The 21,232-nt window shown below is 39.5% G+C and overlaps 1 protein-coding gene across 5 annotated transcripts in view; it reads left to right on the top strand.

Annotated features, from left to right (window-relative positions):
• The window catches only part of mef2aa (myocyte enhancer factor 2aa), a 186,008-nt gene that overhangs the window by 154,054 nt on the left and 10,722 nt on the right, over window positions 1-21,232 (top strand). For all 5 annotated transcript variants that reach the window (XM_034176558.1, XM_034176559.1, XM_034176560.1 and 2 more), the window contains one exon: window positions 11,244-11,428. In XM_034176558.1, coding sequence (XP_034032449.1) covers window positions 11,244-11,428 — 185 coding nt within the window. The remainder of the gene's footprint in view (window positions 1-11,243; window positions 11,429-21,232) is intronic.

The raw sequence follows: 21,232 nt of genomic DNA, 5'->3' as shown, positions 1-21,232 counted from the left end.
ACATGTCAGCTACTAGAAGTAGAACATTTGTATACCTTATTGGTTCCACCGACTGAAATAAAGGGAAACAAATTGCCCTCAAATGGGCAAATACTCAAGGTATTTTTCTTCAAACACACTGATTTGAAGAAAACTGTCCATGATGCTGCTGTGACCTCTATAGACATGGCAATTCCTTTTAGGGAGAGAGCTAGAATCCCACTGAGGGCAAAGCAGCATCTGATCACAAAGTTAGAAAAGGTGTTCGGAAAATGGAAAACATTGAAAAAGACCAAGAATCGCAATACAGACAAGCAGAAGCAAGATGAAACAGTGTTTTGTGAATCTTTGGAGGACTTGTTTGACATGGCACATCAGGATGTCCTAACAATGATAAAGTTTGAAGATGACAGACAGTTCCTACTTGCTCAGCGAGAGAAAGGTAGAGGATGCATGACAGGCATAGATAAACTACAAACTGCCAAAGAACAAAGAGCAGAAAAAAGGAAAGCTGCAGAAGCAAAATACAAAGAGAAACTGGAGGAGCCTGGACCATCTAATGTCTCACTACCTGACACTGTCTCCAGCCAGAGTGAAGAGAACACAGAAAGTCCAGATGAAGAATTTGTTATGCCAGTGCCACAAAAAGCCAGTAAAATTAAAGCTGTTGTAAAACCAGGACTTGCAGCAGCATTGGATAGGACCAAAACAACAGACAGAAATGCCACCTATATTCTGACTGAAACGGCAGCAAGTCTTGGTCATGATGCAAGCAACTTAAATATCATTATCATGTAAAGGATGTTCTCTTATGTTACACAGCTGTATAATTGTTCTTGTGCTGATTCATACATTTTTGAATATTAAGTACTGCAAGGCATAAAGAATATTATTGTTTGGAGCTAGATCAAAATATATGTGGAAATATATAAAGCATAGACTTATTTAAATTTATCAATAATGAAACAGTATTTCATCAATAAAATGAAAATGCAATGTTTGATTGTTACAAAATCTTCGCTACCCCAGTATGTAGGTATTGTAGGAGCATGATACATGTACGAGAAGAACTGCATCTCACAATTCATGTTTTAGTGTTAACTATTTTATGGGATATGAAAAGATTTGATTTTCCAATGTATTGCCATAATTTCTGTCCTGACATATCAATATTAAACTGACAGAAATAATTTGGAAATATCTGGAAATGACCATACTATATGACAAAGTTATTGCGAGCAAAATCTTTAAGGGCTGTGTGCTACCAGTAAAAATTATTAGAGCTTTATGAAATTGTACATGATGTGTTTTTATGTTAGGTACAACAAATTTAGAGGGTGAGACTTGAAGTTTTTTGAAAAAAAAATTTTTGACCATTTTTATGGACCACCCTAGTTTGGAGCTGTGTGAACAGAACGGAGGACGATTGTCGTTTTTTTCTCGCAACAAGACAGGAGTCCCAGTTAGTGACTTTAATCCACACAAAAGTGACTCACGATTTCACATATTCAGGGATGAAAGTGGTGAAAAACAAAAAAAGCTGAAACACAAAATTACCCCCCAACACCACCTGCACAAAAATGTTTGAATTCTAGAAGCTCTGAAACGCAATCTGGGACAATTCCAGACGATAAGCTGCAGTGAGTGCAGCATCCATTTAGGTGAGAAAAAAAACAACTTAATCAAATTCATTCCAGTAGTATTCTGCTCTTACTAGGATGCAGCAGTTTTCTAGTTTGGCAGATAGTTCTGGAGGAAATCACTGAAGAAATTAACACATTGAAAATATGGTTTGACCGAAACAAACTGTCATTAAACTTAAATAAAGCAATCAATCAATCAATCAATCAATCAATCAATTTTATTTATATAGCGCCAAATCACAACAAAAAGTTGCCCCAAGGCGCCTTATATTGTAAGGCAAGGCCATACAATAATTACGTAAAAACCCCAACGGTCAAAACGACCCCCTTTGAGCAAGCACTTGGCGACAGTGGGAAGGAAAAACCCCCCCCTTAACAGAAAGAAACCTCCAGCAGAACCAGGCTCAGGGAGGGGGAGTCTTCTGCTGGGACTGGTTGGGGCTGAGGGGAGAGAATCAGGAAAAAGACATGCTGTGGAGGGGAACAGAGATCAATCACTAATGATTAAATGCAGAGTGGTGCATGCAGAGCAAAAAGAGAAAGAAACACTCAGTGCATCATGGGAACCCCCCAGCAGTCTAAGTCTATAGCAGCATAACTAAGGGATGGTTCAGGGTCACCTGATCCAGCCCTAACTATAAGCTTTAGCAAAAAGGAAAGTTTTAAGCCTAATCTTAAAAGTAGAGAGGGTGTCTGTCTCCCTGATCTGAATTGGGAGGTGGTTCCACAGGAGAGGAGCCTGAAAGCTGAAGGCTCTGCCTCCCATTCTACTCTTACAAACCCTAGGAACTACAAGTAAGCCTGCAGTCTGAGAGCGAAGCGCTCTATTGGGGTGATATGGTACTATGAGGTCCCTAAGATAAGATGGGACCTGATTATTCAAAACCTTATAAGTAAGAAGAAGAATTTTAAATTCTATTCTAGAATTAACAGGAAGCCAATGAAGAGAGGCCAATATGGGTGAGATATGCTCTCTCCTTCTAGTCCCCGTTAGTACTCTAGCTGCAGCATTTTGAATTAACTGAAGGCTTTTCAGGGAACTTTTAGGACAACCTGATAATAATGAATTACAATAGTCCAGCCTAGAGGAAATAAATGCATGAATTAGTTTTTCAGCATCACTCTGAGACAAGACCTTTCTAATTTTAGAGATATTGCGTAAATGCAAAAAAAGCAGTCCTACATATTTGTTTAATATGCACTTTGAATGACATATCCTGATCAAAAATGACTCAAGATTTCTCACAGTATTACTAGCGGTCAGGGTAATGCCATCCAGAGTAAGGATCTGGTTAGACACCATGTTTCTAAGATTTGTGGGGCCAAGTACAATAACTTCAGTTTTATCTGAGTTTCAAAGCAGGAAATTAGAGGTCATCCATGTCTTTATGTCTGTATTAGCATTTTAGCAGCTGTTGGCAGGTCCATTTAATGCTCGATTAGAAACTCTACTCGTAGAGTCTCCGATCGCAACAATAATCCTCTTTACTGCAACTGGACTTAAAGATCATTTAGGATGGCTCACTTAGTTGGGCAGGCAGGGTGCAGCAATCGATGTCAAGCCAAAGATCAGAACCAGGGAATCCAAATAAAGGCAGGCAACACCAAAAAGGGCTGAGCAGATCTCTTGGTCAGAATACAGGGTCAAAGGTCAAGGGTTGAGACAGACAGAAACAAAAAGTAACTGAGGGAGTCAGAATCAAAACGTGCAGGAGAGATCAACCACAAGGGAATGAATACAGTCTAGAACAGGCCTTCAGTGGAGAGTGCCTTCAGTAGGTGGGGCTGTGATTGTCCAGGCAGCAGCAGCTGTGCAGGAGAGCAGGTGCAATGAATTAATGAGGAAGCCAGGGAGGCAGGATCACAAAAGTTATATCCATCCATTTTCTATACCCACTTACTCCAGTTAAGAGTCACAGGGGTGCTGGAGCCGATCCCGGCAGTAATAGGGTGTGAATCTGGGTTCACCCTGGAAGGGACGTCAGCCCTGTAACTCAGCCCTTCTCGGAGGGCTGAGTTACAAGATAACATTGTTAATTCTTTTTGAGTTACTGTGTTAAATCCAAACTGGAGCCGATGGTCTCTGTCTGTCTGTCTGTCTTTGTTGAAACACACTGAAAACAGTATTGCTGTGACATTCATATCCATGATGAGTGTATGTAAACGTCTGACCATAGACACATAAACAGCAATGAACATTAACCTTTGTGGTGTAAATGATAACCTCTTGGTGCGAATTGAGATATTTCAGTTGGCAGAGTGCTGAGAAGAGCTCAGGCAGTCCATTTATTTTGTCATGCTGGTGGTGAATATAACTTACGGGCTACCTAACAACTAGACTACGCTAGATATTCCAGGCATACTGTAACTTGCATGCCATAGGCTCATTGCATGGGTTTGAGATGTGATATGTTTCAACAGCAAACAGGTCAGAGAGTTCACATTCGTGAGATATGGGTACATGCTCCTGATCCTCCAAACTAAATCAACAATACTATCTTATTTCTGGTTTAATTTTGAATGCGTGCCCTTTTAAAGACTTTATTGTTCTTGGTTCTTTTATGATAAAAAAAAGAAAAAACAACAGTGCTGACTGAATACAATACCTAATTAGACAGGAACGGTACAGTGTTATTAACACTGTTGCCTCACAAGAAGAAATCCCTGGATTTGCTTTGTGTTAATGTTCACAGACTTAATGTTGAGTCTGGATGGTGAGTTAATTCACAATATGTGGGAATGGGTGTATGTGTCAGCACAATGATCTGTATTGTGTGTGTGACTTTTAGAGCAAGCATCAATAATAAGTGGCCACAGAGAGAACATACAGGGTGAACACAAAAACTGGTTTCAAATATTTAGAATATCAAAAGTCACATGAATAATTTTACAAATTTGAAGAAGAATGTGCAAAAGAGAAAAAACTTGATGAGTTTCTGCAACTGTAGATACCAAAATTGTAAAAATTATTCATGTGACTTTTGATATTATAAATATTTGAAATCAAGGAGTGTTTCTGTGTTCACCCTGCATATTAACCCCAAATCAGAAAAGTTGAGATGATATGGAAAATACAAAAACAAACACAGTGATCTGTACATTTACTTGGACTTCTATTTCATTGTAGACAGTATGAACCCAAGATATTTAATGTCTTGTGTGAACAGCTTTTGCATTTCAAGGATTCTTTATTGTCATACCATATATGCTTCCATATGACATGATACAAAATTAGGTATCAAAAGCTCCCAGGAGTTAAATAAACGAAACTAGACTGGGGAACATGGGCGGCTTCTTCATAAGGGTGATTTGGGTGACACATTGCCCAGTGGGAAAAGTGTTTTTTGTTTTGTTTTGTTTTTCTGACTGAGTCTTCCAGACCATTTGATTTGCGTCTGAATGTCACTGTCCGGTCAGGTCCTGCCCATACTCGTGCAATTTCCGTTAGGTTGAAAATCAAACCACCCATCTCTCTCACACTCTCATGTAAAATCACAAAACGGGGCTTTCAATGCATCTCTGTGTGTTCCGGGTGCACGCAGCACCTTGTGTGTTTACATCATACGCAGTGGGCTGTGACATCATCAGTGCCGTGTTCAAAGCCCTGAGAAGCTTGGAGATTCTGTCCTCCAGCTTGGGGAAAAATACCTTATTCACATTCTATGTCGAATTAGTTAAGTAAGCAGCACCACACATCAGCAGAAATGTCTGGTGATTTCACATGAGCTCTCATAGGTTAAATAGCTTATCCATATTTGTCTCCGAGGTAATTTTATGAATGCACTTTTTCCAGAACCAGGGTTTTTTTTTATGTCTGGTCTTTCCCAGCTTCCGGAATGCAGCACATGGCACATTGTGTCAGGTAGATGGTGGGACAGTGGATTTTATCTGTTTTTTTTTCCCACTCTGCTGGTTTTCTGCCATTGGTGAGTGCCCACTATGCAAAGGATTTGTTAAACAACAGCACCAGATCAGACCAATTAAATTTTTTAAAATCACATTATCAGCGTGCCCACAGCCCAGTTTATGTGGTTAAAACAGCCACGTTCATGTTTCCTCCTGCTTAGCGAGACATGCAGATAAAGGACATGTTACTTTTCATACCAAACTAACTTGCTTTAATAACTGTCACTGTTTTATCTCCAGTGTGGGAGTTTGTGCATTTACCAGTATAGACGCATTTGGTTTTAACAATCATTATTTAACAGCTATCTTACCAACAAGCTTACAACAGTTTAAAAATGTTTGCTTAATGATGTTTCTCATCCAGATTCTAATGTTCAGTGGACAGATCTAAAGATTAAATGGTCTTGGATCCAATATAATTATTAAATATTTTATATTTAATATTTATCATATTGTTAAAAAAAGTCACATTTACATAACATCTCAGAAGTCTTACAGGTGTATGAGTGTTTTCACAGATATTCTCCTGATTTAAGATGAACACCTCTGAGACATATGTAACAGAAATAAACCAGGTCCTCTAATTCTACCTCAGAATATTAAATACAAATGCATACACACACACACACACACCATCACCTTGATTATGTGATAAAATGTTTCCAAAATACATTTTGTAATGCAGCAATAAATAATGCTTATTATGTTTGTGATGCCCCATTGTTGATGAACTGTTGGGAGGTGATGGTCCAGTGGTTCAGCTGTGGCTTGAGCTCATAGGATCTTTGGTTCAAACCTCCATCAGGCTGGCAAGTCACTAAGGGCCTTGTCCCTCCTTAATCCCCAGTTGCTCCCAGGATGACGGCCATGCTTGGCAGCACCTTGACATGCGTGCGTGTGAGAGAGAGAGAATGAGGAATCATTGTAAAGCCATTTCAGCTTCTGATTCAGATGGGAAAGTATAAATACAGTCCATTTGCTGCAGTTCATTTTTAAAAAATATTTCTGTAATTGGTTTTGAGAGTTTTTTTTCTTCATTGTTTTGTTGTTTGAGAGGCTCTGTACTTGATTTTGTGATTTGAGGGGTGATATTTTCGAAAAAAAAATCAAACATGCTATTAAATGTGATTAATTTACACAGACTTTGTAATTAATTACATTCATTACATTATTTTTGTAAATGTGACAGCACTAGTTATTATTTACAATGCTCTTTTCTGTTTTTTCAAGTATTTACGAGGGTGTCAATAAAGTATAGGTCCTTTTTATTTTTTTCAAAAACTGTATGGATTTCATTCATATGTTTTTACGTCAGACATGCTTGAACCCTCGTGCGCATGCATGAGTTTTTCCACGCCTGTCGGTGATGTCATCCGCCTGTGAGCACTCCTTGTGGGAGGAGTCGTCCAGCCCCTCGTCGGAATTCCTTTGTCTGAGAAGTTGCTGAGAGACTGGCGCTTTGTTTGATCAAAATTTTTTCTAAACCTGTGAGGCACATCGAAGTCGACACGGTTCGAAAAATTAAGCTGGTTTTCGGTGAAAATTTTAACGGCTGATGAGAGATTTTGAGGTGATACTGTCGCTTTAAGGACTTCCCACGCAGTGGGACATCGCGCAGCGCTCTCAGGCGCCGTTGTCAGCCTGTTTCAAGCTGAAAACCTCCACATTTCAGGCTCTATTGATCCAGGACGTCGTGAGAGAACGGGACGCAGCCGGCGCGGTACGGCGGCACAGGAAAAACACCTCCGTGTTGATAACCATTTGTAAAATCCAGGCGGCTTTTGATGGCTTTCAGTGGAGTGAGTATATGAGAAATTGTTTAACAGTTGGGCATGTTCCAACTTGTCCTTAAGGCTTCCAACAGAGGTGTTTTTTCTGTGGCGGAGCATCGCTGCGGCTGCGACGCTGCAATCCGTCCGCACGTCTTTCATTAAAAAAATCTCCTTTAACAGTGGAATATCCGGATAAAATGCTGAAACTGACTTCTTCTGAAACTTCTCTGTTCTCTCACGACGTCCTGGATCAATAGAGCCTGAAATGTGGAGGTTTTCAGCTTGAAACAGGCTGACGATGGCACCTGAGAGCGCTGCGCGACGTCCCGCTGCGTGGGAAGTCCTTAAAGCGACAGTATCGCCTCAAAATCTCTCATCGGCCATTAAAATTTTCACTGAAAACCAGCTTAATTTTTCGAACCGTGTCCACTTCGATGTGCCTCAAAGGTTTAGAAAAAATTTTGATCAAACAAAGCGCCAGTCTCTCATCAACTTCTCAGACAAAGGAATTCCGACGAGGGGCTGGACGACTCCTCCCACAAGGAGTGCTCACAGGCGAATGACATCACCGACAGGTGTGGAAAAACTCACGCATGCGCACGAGGGTTCAAGCATGTCTGACGTAAAAACATATGAATAAAATCCATATAGTTTTTGAAAAAAATAAAAAGGACCTATACTTTATTGACAGACCTCGTATATCACTTTGTAGTGTTGCCATTCCTTCTCACAATACAAAAGAAGCTTTGACGATAACTAGGGATGACTTATGAAAGCATGTTTCCAACACTTGCTTTACAGATGCAGTGAAATTCATGCTTCAGGGACCAAAGCTGGTGTGTTGTGTTGGCTCTCTCTATATATAATTATTTTGTACTTCCAGAATTGCATCTTGTGCCCACAAATGAATTACAATGGTACAATGAAATAATGAAAACATGGGAATGAATTGTATCTTGTGCGTTAGCTCTAAATGGAGTACAAGCAATGTATGTGATAGTGCACGTACAGACCCTACTCCGACTGGAGCTTTTAAATATGGAATTCATAATTTCATATGAATGCACATTCATGTACTGTCCAGCAGATTTTAGTGTTTAGCATTCCTTCCTTTTATAATGGACACTGGAATAATGTTCCAAAACAGGGTTTGAAATGTTCTTAATCTGTGTCTCAGGTTTGCCATCACTAATTTCTACTACCGACAAAAGGTTTTGGTACCATCCCCAGCCACACATTCTATCCACACTTTAATTATTTTTTAACTTTCCCATTCTTTTTTATGTCTCATCTGATATTTGCCCATGGGTATCATGTTTCTTCCAGCGGTTGCTAGCTTAAATTGCTAACTGATGCAGAAGTAAGTGTGGGGTGTATGTCGTGCGATTAGCCAGTGGGCAGATCACACGACAAAATTGTTTCTTTGATTGATTAGGTGCATCAAAGTTCACAACAGACTTATTAGTTCATCCCCATCATGACCTCTCTTTTTTTTTATTTGCTGTTACAATATGATAGCATTGATTATTTTTTGAGTTATGATTGATACAAGATGGCCGCCTGCTACACAAACTGTTAACAGTGCAGAGAAAAATGTGGCCTCTCTCTCTCTCTCTCTCTCTCTCTCTCTCACTCACTAATTGTTTATTATGTCCTTTTACTTCTCAACAACTTTTTGCTATGGCTGTAATACATGTTTGTGTTAAAAAAAAAAATCACAATTTTCTAGTTGTAAACAAACAGTACCATATGACCACACTACACACTACAACCCCTTTCCCGTACATGAATCTGTAGTTGAGCTCACATCTCATTCTTATTGAATGACATCTTCACTGTTCCTAATCTGGCTTGCATTTTCTCGGCCCTTGGAAATTTATTCTGCAAATTCTGTAAACACTGGTTTCTTGCAGCAGCCAAGCCTTGTATGATCAAAGCTTGAACTAACGGTGATAGCTGCATGGATATACTGTTGATTCAGCTGTGAGATACTATTGTAGGCTTCATAATTGTTTATTTGACTGTGAGTTGTTAGTCTTCTTATCTGCAGTCAAAGGGGCTGTTGTTTCATTATGCTCCTACGTAAGAGCCTACTTGTTCTCCACACACTTTGTGTTTCCCTGGAATACACTGAATACAATTGAAAACTGCAACTTGTTGAAGTGCTACTGAACTGTTGCTGATACCACCCATCCTCTCTGCTCCTTTCCACAACACAGTGTGTGGTTTTCATTAACAGTTTATTTCATGAATGTGGATTTATTTACAAATTGAACTATGCTTGAAATATTACATTTTTTCATACCAAATATTTGTCTTGAAGAAAATGGTCAGTAGAAATATGATGCATGGTCAGTTTAAATTGTTGTAACACTTCACAAATTCTAGTTTCGTACACAAGATGTCTTTCAGAACCATTTTCATTCAGATCACAAGCTATTTATACCCATGCAAAGAAAAATTTGGGGGTGTATATAGGAATCACCCTTACCATCTGTCTGTCTGCCCGTGATACTTGTAAGTGCAAAAGTTACTAAACCGTTGGATTTCGTTGCTGGATTTCAGTGCAACTTTACACAATGGTAGCACTCTGTATGAAGAGGTGTATGAAGGAAAATAATTAAGGTCCATCAACTTCAAAGGGATGTAATTGGAATGTTGTGTTTAATTGATCCATCACAATATTGACCTTGTAATTGCGTCTCTGGTATCTAGGTATCTGGGCTAACACTCATGGATAGAGTGAGAAGCTTGAGTATCCAGGAGGTACTCAGACCAGAGTCACTGTTTCTCCACATCAAAAGTAGCTAGTTGAGGTGGTTCAGGCATCTGGTGAGGATGCTCTCTGGTTGTCTACCTAGGGAGCTCTACCAAGCATGTCCAACATTGAGGAGGCCCTGGGGAAGACCCAGGATAGGTTGGAGGCATTGTATCACCCTGCTAGCTTGGGCGGTCCTCAGAATCCCCCAGAAAGTGGTAGAGAACTTGGCAGAGGATAAGGAAGTGTGGGATGAGCTGCTTAGTGTGCTGCCACCATGAATTGTGCCTGGACAAGCATCAGAAAATGGATGAATTCATGAATTAATAGTACAGCAGAGCAGAGGGTATCAGTTTGTGAGCTTTCTCCTTGATCTCTATCTTTGTTATGAAGTATCCAGTCAACTTTTCATATTTCCTCACTGAAGATGGCTGAAGTGATCCATTTACATAGAATTAATTAAGGCATCATCTTCTACACCTCATCAGTAGGATCATGTGGGTCAACAAGTGTCCTTTAAACAGATATTAAAGTACATTCATTCATTCATTTTCTGCTGCTTGTCTGGGTCCGGGTCACAGTGGCAGTTGACAAACATGATGTAAAATAAGAATTTTCAGTCTAAATTTTCTTTTAGCAGGGGGTCTTTTTGTACATTCTAATACTTGTTCAGATTTTGAAGATGTTTGTGAAGCATCAACCATATTTAATTGTGAAAATTATGTTATTGATTTAGGGCGTGTTTAACAGAGAACTTGTTCTGCCGGTTTCTTCCTGTTTCTGTGCACAGTGTAGACAAATCTTCTCATCAAGAACATACAAAGATCTTTCATTGTTTTTTGTAATCCCACTTTAATAGCTTCAACTATTTCTTTTAAGCAGTCACAGTACATTTGCCACTGAACTGCTCATCATCCCAAGATGCAAAGAATTGACTTTGATGCAATCACTCACAATAAAAATAAAAGGCTCATCAATTTTGAAATGGACATTTTATTTTTGTAAATGTGCAGGATAATTATCCAAGTCTATTAAAACTTCCCAGAGGGTTGGAAACACTTAACGCTGCATGCTGCAGCAAGCTGAAAAACAACAGTGTGTGAGAGGTTTGCCTGATGACTGAGAGTGTTGTCAGTCACAGTCCGTGGTTTGATGATGTGTTTCTGCCGTTGTCTACCTCTGCAGGGAATGGTTTTGTTAATCCCAGAAGCTCTCCAGGCCTCCTCAGCACACCCAGTGGCAATGGTCTGGGTAAAGTCATGCCCACCAAGTCGCCACCACCCCCAGGAGGGAACATGGGCATGGGAAGCCGCAAGCCAGATCTGAGAGTGGTTATTCCACCATCAAGCAAAGGGATGATGCCCCCACTGGTGAGTACAGACAGGATCATCAGCTAAAGAACCCCAGAGTACGTCTACTCTGCAGCACACACAAGGATCGATTTGCGGCAGTATCTGCACACTTTCAGTGCAGAATGAAGCAACGTTTGTGACGTTATCATAAGCACGTGCGTTGGCATGCTGTGTTTGTGAGGTTGTCACCTCGCAGTGTTTACCTTACAAGTGGGTCTTGTGTAGCGTGCAAGCCTGCTTTCACGATGATTGTTCTTGTGTTGCGTTCTCATTAGATCACCTCCATTTAAATGTGGACTGAGCCGTGAATTTGCAGCCCAGGTGCCATCAGTCTCTGTTGATTAATCACATTGAAATGAGGCTTTCTCTAATTAAAATAATGACGGTGCAGAGCGCTTTGATCACAGCGAACACCTGAGGCTACATTAAACTGTCTTGGCCATAAATCAGCATCAGCCAGGAAACTTATTCTTTTCTGGCTTGCATGCTGCTCTTGGTGTTATAAACTGTGGGTGGTCCTGCTTTTTCCACCCTCAACTTGCCTTGAGCCCTTTTAAAACAACTCTGTTACGATTTCATCTTGTGGCATTAGTCGGTCTGGAGGGGTTACACTGGAAAAGGCGGTCTGAAACAGGTTTGGGTTCTGGCGTAGTAACAGGATCTCTGTTCGGTTCTGTGTAAACCAACCAATTATTTTAGGCTGGTAGAAGATTTGGAGGGTGCTCACTGTGATAGGTCTGCAGACAGCCTGCCACTAGGCCATAATGGCATTAAATTAATCACATCTCAGTGTGACAGAGTGTAGATGAAGACTTAATCAGGGGCCCAGAGTGTGAGTCAGATAATATCTTGTCGCCCTTGTCGTGTCTTCTTGCTGCATTGATTGAGTGTGGGTATTAAGAAAGCTGGTGCATGGTCAGAGTTTGTCCCACTGCACAGAAAGTGCTGGTCGGAATTATTAGTAACCCAATATTTTAACCAAGTATTTTAAAATGTTTTTGGAAATGATTGCAAATCAACCATATTTGTATAAATTAAGAAGTATTTAGTGAAATGTCCAAAGTTAATGAAAAAGATACAACAAAAAAAAAAATCACATAAAAAATTTACGTTGATGAATTAACAATAAATCATCACTTTTACAGCCTACTTTTTAATTTTTATTTATTTATTTTTTTTAATAAAAGATACAGGGAATGGATACAGAAACATGTCCAAGTTACTGAATATGTCTTGGGCTTGGACTTAAATCATTAAGAAATACAAACATTGTGATACTGTATGGTAAGTCTGTAGCAGTAAGCAGTTTCAGATACTTTCGTCAGTTTCATCACCATTCACAAAGTTTCATGGTGGAATGGAACGGAGAAGGATTTTCATTAAAAAAAAAAAAAAAGATTCAAGCCTTCAACTCATTTTCCAGAGGACACATGAGAGACTTGATCCTCGACTTTCATCAGTTTCCTTTAGATTTGTCAGGGCTGATACTGGTATTAGGGAGAAAAATATTATGATACCAATTTATCTGCTCTTATATGTATTCAAAATGACAATGATTCCCAAAATTTCTTAAGCCTCGGGCCCACCAAATAATAAACCATGAATAATGAGCCACGGATGGGTTTGTCAGCGATTATTTTAAGAATGATCCGCGTTTTAAGCTATCACGTATCTGCTACTAAGAAGCCTCTATGTGCCTCGCTGTACCTCACATGTGCCTCGCTGTACCTCACATGTGCCAGGTATCAGGCTCTAGTGAGCCACGACCGACCTGTCATTTGAGCCCCATCCAGCCTCGAATGGCTCATGTTGCCACATATGATCCACGTCAAGCCACATATGATCCATGTAGCGCCATGTAACGTGGCGTTGGTGCACATTTAGGTATGGGTTTGGTCCAAACCTCCAACCCTCCCACACTTGGTCCCTTTAAAGTGTGGGTTTCAGTTCACAGCATCCATTCAAGATGTTGTCACATTTTTTAAACACAGTCCAAAAATAGACGCTCCAGTACAGTCCGGCCGGTGTGCGCCGTGCTCTAGGCTGTTATTCACAAGTGTTCCAGAGTCATTAAATCCACCAGACCAGCTAGAACCGAACCATGGGTTCCTGGACAGTTGCCTCTGAGCTTCTTCTCGCTGGCTTTATTTCTTCCACAGCTTTACAGTCATTTTGGCACTGTGATCCAACTTTAACTTTTGTGTGCTGGCGTTCTGCATTCCTGGATAGTCGCCTCTGTGCTTCTTCTCGCTGGCTTTACAGTACAGTGGAGCTCATCTGATCCATTATAGCAAAATCTATCATAAACATACTTTTACAGCTGTTAATAAAGAACCAATGAACATGCAACTCCTTTACCAAGCTATTACAATAAAAATATTACAAATAATTACCTTTTACGCTGTTCCAAATATGTTCTCCACCTCAGCGTACGAGACAGAGAGAGAGGGGAAAAAACTTCAAATGTCCTCTTTGATTCCAGAAGCGATTAGAGGTGTTTTCAACATCTAAGCTCTGACAGAAAATGATTAAATCGCTACAAAATAATTATTTTATATACAGCATCTGGCGCACAAAGACTTTGAAATTGTAGTGCGCAAGAGGGCTGAGCCTGTCCAAAATAGACTGTCCAGTCCTCGTAGCCGCTATGTGCTCAGATAATGGGCTTTTAACAGCCTCGTCCTCACCACAAATATGCCTCTAAAATCCTCGTTTGTCCTCTTAGTACCTCGTACACAAACTGCCCCACGCTGTTGGTGCTAAATTTTGAACTTCTTGAAATTAGGCAAACCCTAATGACAAAGAAATGTATTTGATCTTTTAAAGTTTAAACAAGAACTTTTTAAAAATAAATATAAACAAACCCAACAACCAAGCAATGTCTGTCATGCCACTTTTGCATAAAATAATCTTCTTGTCTATTTGATTTCACCAAGTTGGCAGTATTGTGACCACTTGTCTTTTGTCACAGTAAACGCCTCTGATTGAAAATGAAGGGCAACTAGTTGCTTTGTCTCCTTCTCTTGTAGCTAATGTGACCAAGGGGTGAAGGAGCTCCCAGCCATGCTTGACAGCATTGTAAACAATGTCTTTGATGTGTCTTCTGCTGGACAAACTATGTAATGACACCCTATTTACAACAGCCAAAGTACTTTTCTACATTTTTTTTAATCTGTAAAATAAAAGTTTTCTTATTGGCAAAAATAACACTGATACCAATATGTTTCTCAAAGGTTTGTATCTAACCAGTATATGGGTTGGGTTATAGTTTCCTTGTAAAAAAAATCGTTCTTTGCTCCACTCCATCATGAAGCTATGTATGGTGATGCAAGTGACAAATGTTGCACAATGCCCAGTTTCTCTTGTCACATAAACTGCTATAACTCCTTTATCATTGTCATGGGTGTCTTGGTGGCTTCCCTCGCATGTCTCCTTTTTTTCCCGCAATCTTTAATGTTTTGTTATTTTTTTTAAATTGCCGGCTCTGGACAGACTTACCACATGGAACCATCCCATTTTTATTCCTTAATGTTTGATGTAAATGCAGTCCAAAAACATTTTCATTTTATGTATTCATATCCTGACTTTTCTCAAGAAAAATTATTTACTGTACACAGAAGACTGTCAATAATTGCATCACATGTATTTTTTATGCCTGTATTTTTTCAGTATACAAAAGCATTTTGTTGTATTGAATAATTAACATTTTATTAAATATTCTGATTATACAATTATGCACATTTGATGCAAATATCTGGGAGTCATCAATATGACCTTACCTAAATTTTTGTTCATTCGCCCTTTTGAGATATCTCATAATCCCTTGCGCGCCAGAGTCGCAGCAGTCTAAACAGCATGGGGAATCCACATGACGACAGTTGAACAAATGAATGTTATACACAAATGAACGTTATACTACCAAAATGTAATTTTTTATGCTTTTCATCACATTAATAAGAGACAGCATGAATGAGACCTTGAAAAGTTGTTAAAACAAATATTCCGTGTCAGCCACGTTTAATCTGTGTGGGTCTTCATAAATGTAAGTTGAAGTTCAGACATCTTATATATATTACTGTGAAACAAATAGGACAAACAGTGTTGTAAAGGACAATAAGCAGGGCGCAAAAGAGCAAACTTCACTTTCTCCCAGAACGACATGAACAGGAAGGGGTCGCTGCTCGCAGCGATCCCCACTGAAAAAAAACTGAGAAACATCTGAGAAGCTTCTTGCATTTACATAAAACAAACACAATAACAACGTCTAAAAACCCAGATAATATATTCACGAGAGTTTTAGGCAGAATATACGAAGAGTTTTAAGTTGGGATGTTAATGCTGTTCTCCATGTGCAGTGTTTAAAGTGCAGCCTCATTAGATCATCTCAATGCATTTGTCAATGTTAATGACATCTCGCAGAGCAGCAAACTCTCCGAATTTTTGCAAGATTTTGCGGGATTTGAAACCTCAATAGGGCGAATACTCTGACCTTCCTCAGATCATGCATACAACTGGTGAAGGCTGAGCTGTCCTAGAAAACTTAAAAACACACATTTTTAACTGAATGAATAGTATATTAATACTTTGTTCATGTTAATTTTTAAAAATGCTTTCTTAATAATTTAATCATTTTATATAATTAAATATATAATGTAATTTCGTCATACATTGACCAAATGTATTACATAGCCATGAACATGACACACTTTCATCCTCTTCATTTATTTTTGTTATAATTGAACTTTTCAACAGTGCCAGTTGACTTAGTTTACTTTGTTTATTATGATGTATATAAGAATTGCAGTGTAACAGTTTTGGCTTTTGTTATAGTGTTTAGTTGGCTATAACGGATCGGTTATTCCCAACAATTTCTAAGGCCATTAAGTTGCCCATCTGGAATTGATTGTATTTTATTAACTGGTAATGTATTAAATGGCATGTAGGGTATATAAAATTATATTGTTCATAAATTAATAATATTGATATTAATTCTATTGTTTAGTCTAATTAATTTACTTTTGCAAGCAGTAATGCTATTTTCATTTCAAAAAAATTATATTGTGATTCAGTTGCACTTAATTACAGAAGATGCAAACAACTGCAAATATCATCTTTAAAAAAATGAAATAAATTACCGCTGATTGATGGTTCTTGGTTCTTGAACAAATCCCACTGAATGATGACTGTCCAGTAACTGCTGCCATCATTCATCTGTTATTTTTTATTCTGATCTCTGATTTATTTATTCATTTTTTAAACTATCAGTTTTGATGTCAAACCACTTTTTTTTGTACTCGCGCTGTGTACCGTCCACACCTCATGGTATCAGTTCTTGTAGGCCAGTATTAATTTTTATTTATTTAATTTTTAGGGTTGTCACTGCAAAAGATTGAAAAACCACCAATAATGGCTTCCACTGCCAACGTTTTACTTTCTACTGTTGTGAAATTCCTGTTTTTTTTGTTTGTTTGTTTGTTTGTTTGTTTGTTTGTTTTTTTACACCAGTTTAGGGTGATCTCTTATTCATAACTCAGCTTCTTTAACCTTTGTTCTGCACAGTACTCTCATCATGTCTTTGTCTAGAGAAATATTGCATATTCGTATGCATATTGCAGCACATGTGCACGCAGCTTTCAGTTAACAATGATTCTGATAAACATATGCAAGGTGGTGAGAACAAAATTGGCTGGTTCCAATGTGTCATGAATCTGGCTGTGATTTTGCACACACACTGATTTTATGTGGACAGTAAGGACATTTCTGTACATATATGAGGTCTGTTAGAAACCTTTTTTTAGGACCTTTTTTTTTTTTAAAAAACCTGATGGATTTGAATCACGTGTGCTTGCATGAGCAAACCTTGAACCTTCGTGCGCATGCGTGGACTTTTTCACGCCTTTCGATTGCGTCATTTCCTGGTAAGCAGCCTTTGTGTGGGACATGTGCAGTGCGCTCGGCGGATTTTCATTTCAAGGAAAAAGACGGAACGACTGGAGCAGCGCTGCATCAAATTTTGCCAGAAACTGGGCGACAGCCAGGTGGAAACCATTCGGAAGATTCAGACGGCTTTCAGTGATGATGCTATGAGCATCACACAGACTAAGGAGCGGTACAATCGGTTTAAAGATGTCCGCACAACGGTGGAGAGCGAGCCACGCTCCGGTCGGCCATCAACATGCTGAAATGACCAGATCATTTCCAAAGTGAACGCTGTGGTGATGCGGGACCGTCGTGTGACTATCCGAGAAACTACGGAACAGGTGGACATCAGCACTTTTTCAGTACATCCCACTGTGACAGAAGATTTGGCCATGAAAAGATTGGTGGTGAAATTCATGCTGCTGCTGACGGCGGCGCAAAAGCGCCTTCATGTTGAAGTCTCACGTGTTTTGACATGCCCACCTCTTCCACAATTTCTCAGATAGTCACACGACTGAAAAGTCACCGAAAGCCGTCTGAATCATCCGAATGGTTTCCACCTGGCTTTCACCCAGTTTCTGGCAAAATTTGATGCAGCGCTGCTCCAGTTGTTCCGTCTTTTTCCTTGAAATGAAAATCCGCCGAGCGCACTGCACACGTCCCACACAGAGGCTGCTTACCAGGAAATGATGCAATCGACAGGCGTGAAAAAGTTCACGCATGCGCACGAAGGTTCAGGGTTTGCTCATGCAAGCACACGTGATTCAAATCCATCAGGTTTTTGAAAAAAATAAAAAGGTCCGATACTTTTCTAACAGACCTCGTATTAATGAAGCCCAATCAGAGCAATCGAGAAGTCAGTGTGTTGACATCCAGATGGGGGTCAAACCATCAACCCTAAAAGTAACAGAAAAATCACAACCACTTGAGCCACAGGCACTCTTCAAAGGTTTTAATATGCTTTTAAACTTTTAAAAATGATGAAAAGCTACTTAATACGTAATATGTATAAATAAATATAAATGAAAAAAGTTTCACTGTTAAAAATACATAATTTCTTTAAGTTGTTAAAGACATAAATTTGTATGGTCGATTGCAGCTTAGAAGAAATTCAGGTTTTCATTAATTATGCATATAATCATTTTTCTTATCTGTGACTGTGTTGTCATGTGCAAGTCAGAACATTCATTCATCATTAATTTTCTGTACACGGTTACTCCAGTCAAGGCTCAAGAGAAGGCTGGCCCCTATCCCAGCAGTCATAGGGAATGAGGTGAGGTACACCCAGGACAGGACACCATTTTGTTGCAGGGCCACATATATTCGTAGATGGACAAACACAATCATACACGCACACACACCTACAGTCAATTTAGAGTCACCAGTTCACCTAACCTGCAGGTCTTTGGAAATGAGGGTAAGCCGGAGCACTCTCAGGGAATCCACACAAACATGGGGAGAATATATAAAACCCACACAGAAAGGAAGCAATCCTACAACCTTCTTGATATGAGATAATAGTACTAACCACTAAGCCACAGTGTTGCCCCAAGTCATCTCCAAACATTTTTTTCTTTTGCGTAATACTGTACACAAGCCATTCCCAAAGTTAAGTAAGCTGCGGTGCACTTGAGATTTGAAAATATGTGGCCAACCCACACATTACGATCACAAGTGAAGTAAAGGTGCATTGTTTTTAAAGGTTTGAAAACTTTAGGAAAATATAATTGCCTGATTTTAGTTTTAGCTTGCTGAACTGTCGTCCTGTTCTTATGTCATACAATCCAAACAAGTGTTGTTCTGAGTAGTATGAAAGTTACATTCCTTCTTTTTATTCCAGAGTGTGGTCTTTTAGTTTGAGAGCATGGTTTCTTAAAGTGGATATGACACTTAGACAACATAGTCTTATTACATGTAACAAAGGTTATATAATTCGGTCAACCTAAATGTTTTAGGAAAGTACGCGGTTCTCCCGTTACATATAATATTTGAACGTCCCGCCACTGAAAAATGTGCACGCCCCGTGATCAGCTTCCCGCTGAGCACCAAGCCTAAAATACGTCAGTACATGTAGACCATACCGGCTTGCGAGCCTGGCGGCCGTTGTTTACACTTTGTTTAGCGGCAGAAACTTTGATTAAATACAGCTCTCAGGGACTTGTTTGTCGATATGACTGACCAGTGTGTCGCAGCATATTGCACAAACACAAGGGCGAAAGGTTTTAGCCTTTTCAAGTCCAGGCTGATTGATCGAAAGCCACGGTGTTGTGTGATGCACGAAATGTCCGGCTGCCGCTCGCTCCGCTCGCACACACGCATTTGCTCCCGACAGCAGACACTTTCCTCTACCGTCTCCATGTTCTCACCGCTCACAGGAACACATAAAATGTCAATCCCAAATAATATGTTCACAATAATCTTGGAATGGTCAAGGAACTTACGTAATAAACACGGCGCCGGCACGTTCACTGTTTTCGGCAATCTTTTTCGAAACTTTCGCCGTTTATTTCCTGTTCTTTCATGAAAATAACGTAACTAAACACGGATGAATGCAATGCCAGGCACTCGAAAACGGCAAAAACCCGAGGGTAATGAAGGTGGTCCGCAAAACAGACGCTCGAATTGAAAATGCTATACAGTAATTAGAGTGTTATAAACAGCAGCAACAAGCCTCCCTTACCATTCCATATTCTGCAGCCTTTCAAAATCCATCGGAATTGGCACGTCTCTTGCCTCTGCTTTGGCTCCATCATAAACACCGTCTGCATTATTTTCGCTGCCAGAATGCTCCTGGTTTGAATGTTCGTCCGAAAAATACGGCTCCAATTTGTAGGGTCTAATCACTGCTGCGACAATCTCAGGATCCGAGTCAGAAATAATCCACACTTGAAGAGGAGTCAGAAAAGTTCTTGATCTCGTCACTGTCCATGCTGAGGTCCATCTGTTCCTGTTATCGATCAAACAGACAAAGATGGGACTCTCCATTCTGTGATGTCACGGCATCACGTGACTGCTGAAGGAGCGCTGCAAGCGCACTCTCCAATAAACACACTTTTGAGAAGCTGTACAAACTTTATTTTTCAGTGATAATGAATAAAAACACTTTCAACTTACTATACTGTATGTATATTTTGCTATTTATATCAGTTTTTCACTAATTTTTGAAGTGTCATCTCCACTTTAAATTTACATCTGTCTCATTGAGGTTTTCCTCTTTTGTTTTACGGTTGTTCACATCCAATTTGGAGTATTACTCGACCTTCTGGAAAGTAATTTGAAAGGTTTTACAAAATTGAAGTGGAGGTCAATAGAACAGTTGAGAAGTCTTAAGTCATCCTTCTTAATTCTACCAGCTTTCTTCACACTTTTGAATCTTTCTTTATAGACCGATTTCTCATCCTCCAGATCCTGTTAACTTGAGTCCACTGCAATGTGTTTGTTTTGTGTTAGCATTTGATGGTGTCTGCAAATTATGGCCCCATACTGGAATGTTAAACAGACATGTTAATTTGTTGTCATGCTTTGGAAAAAAAAATGGTTTTGCGTCTTGCACCAACAGGAGATATACTGAATTGAATACACACTTATATATGTAGTGCACCCAGAAAGCGCTTCACTTTTTCCACATTTTATGTTACAGCCTTATTCCAAAATGGCTGAAATTCATTTCCCCCCCCCCCCCCCCATATTCTACACACAATAACCCATAATGACAATGTTAAAGTTTTTCTTTTTCATTTTTTTCTTTTTGCAAAATTATGGAAAAAACAACAACAAAGAAATCACATGTACATAAATATTCAGTCTTTCACATGAAGCTCAGAATTGAGCTCATGTGTATCCTGTTTCCACTGATCATCCTTGAGATGTTTCTGCAGCTTAATTGGAGTCCACCTGGGGTAA

This window comes from Thalassophryne amazonica, chromosome 8 (assembly GCF_902500255.1).
Source record: "Thalassophryne amazonica chromosome 8, fThaAma1.1, whole genome shotgun sequence".
NCBI classification, from domain to species: domain Eukaryota; kingdom Metazoa; phylum Chordata; class Actinopteri; order Batrachoidiformes; family Batrachoididae; genus Thalassophryne; species Thalassophryne amazonica.
Note: the sequence above shows the minus strand (reverse complement) of the source record. Positions and strands in the feature narration are given on the sequence as shown.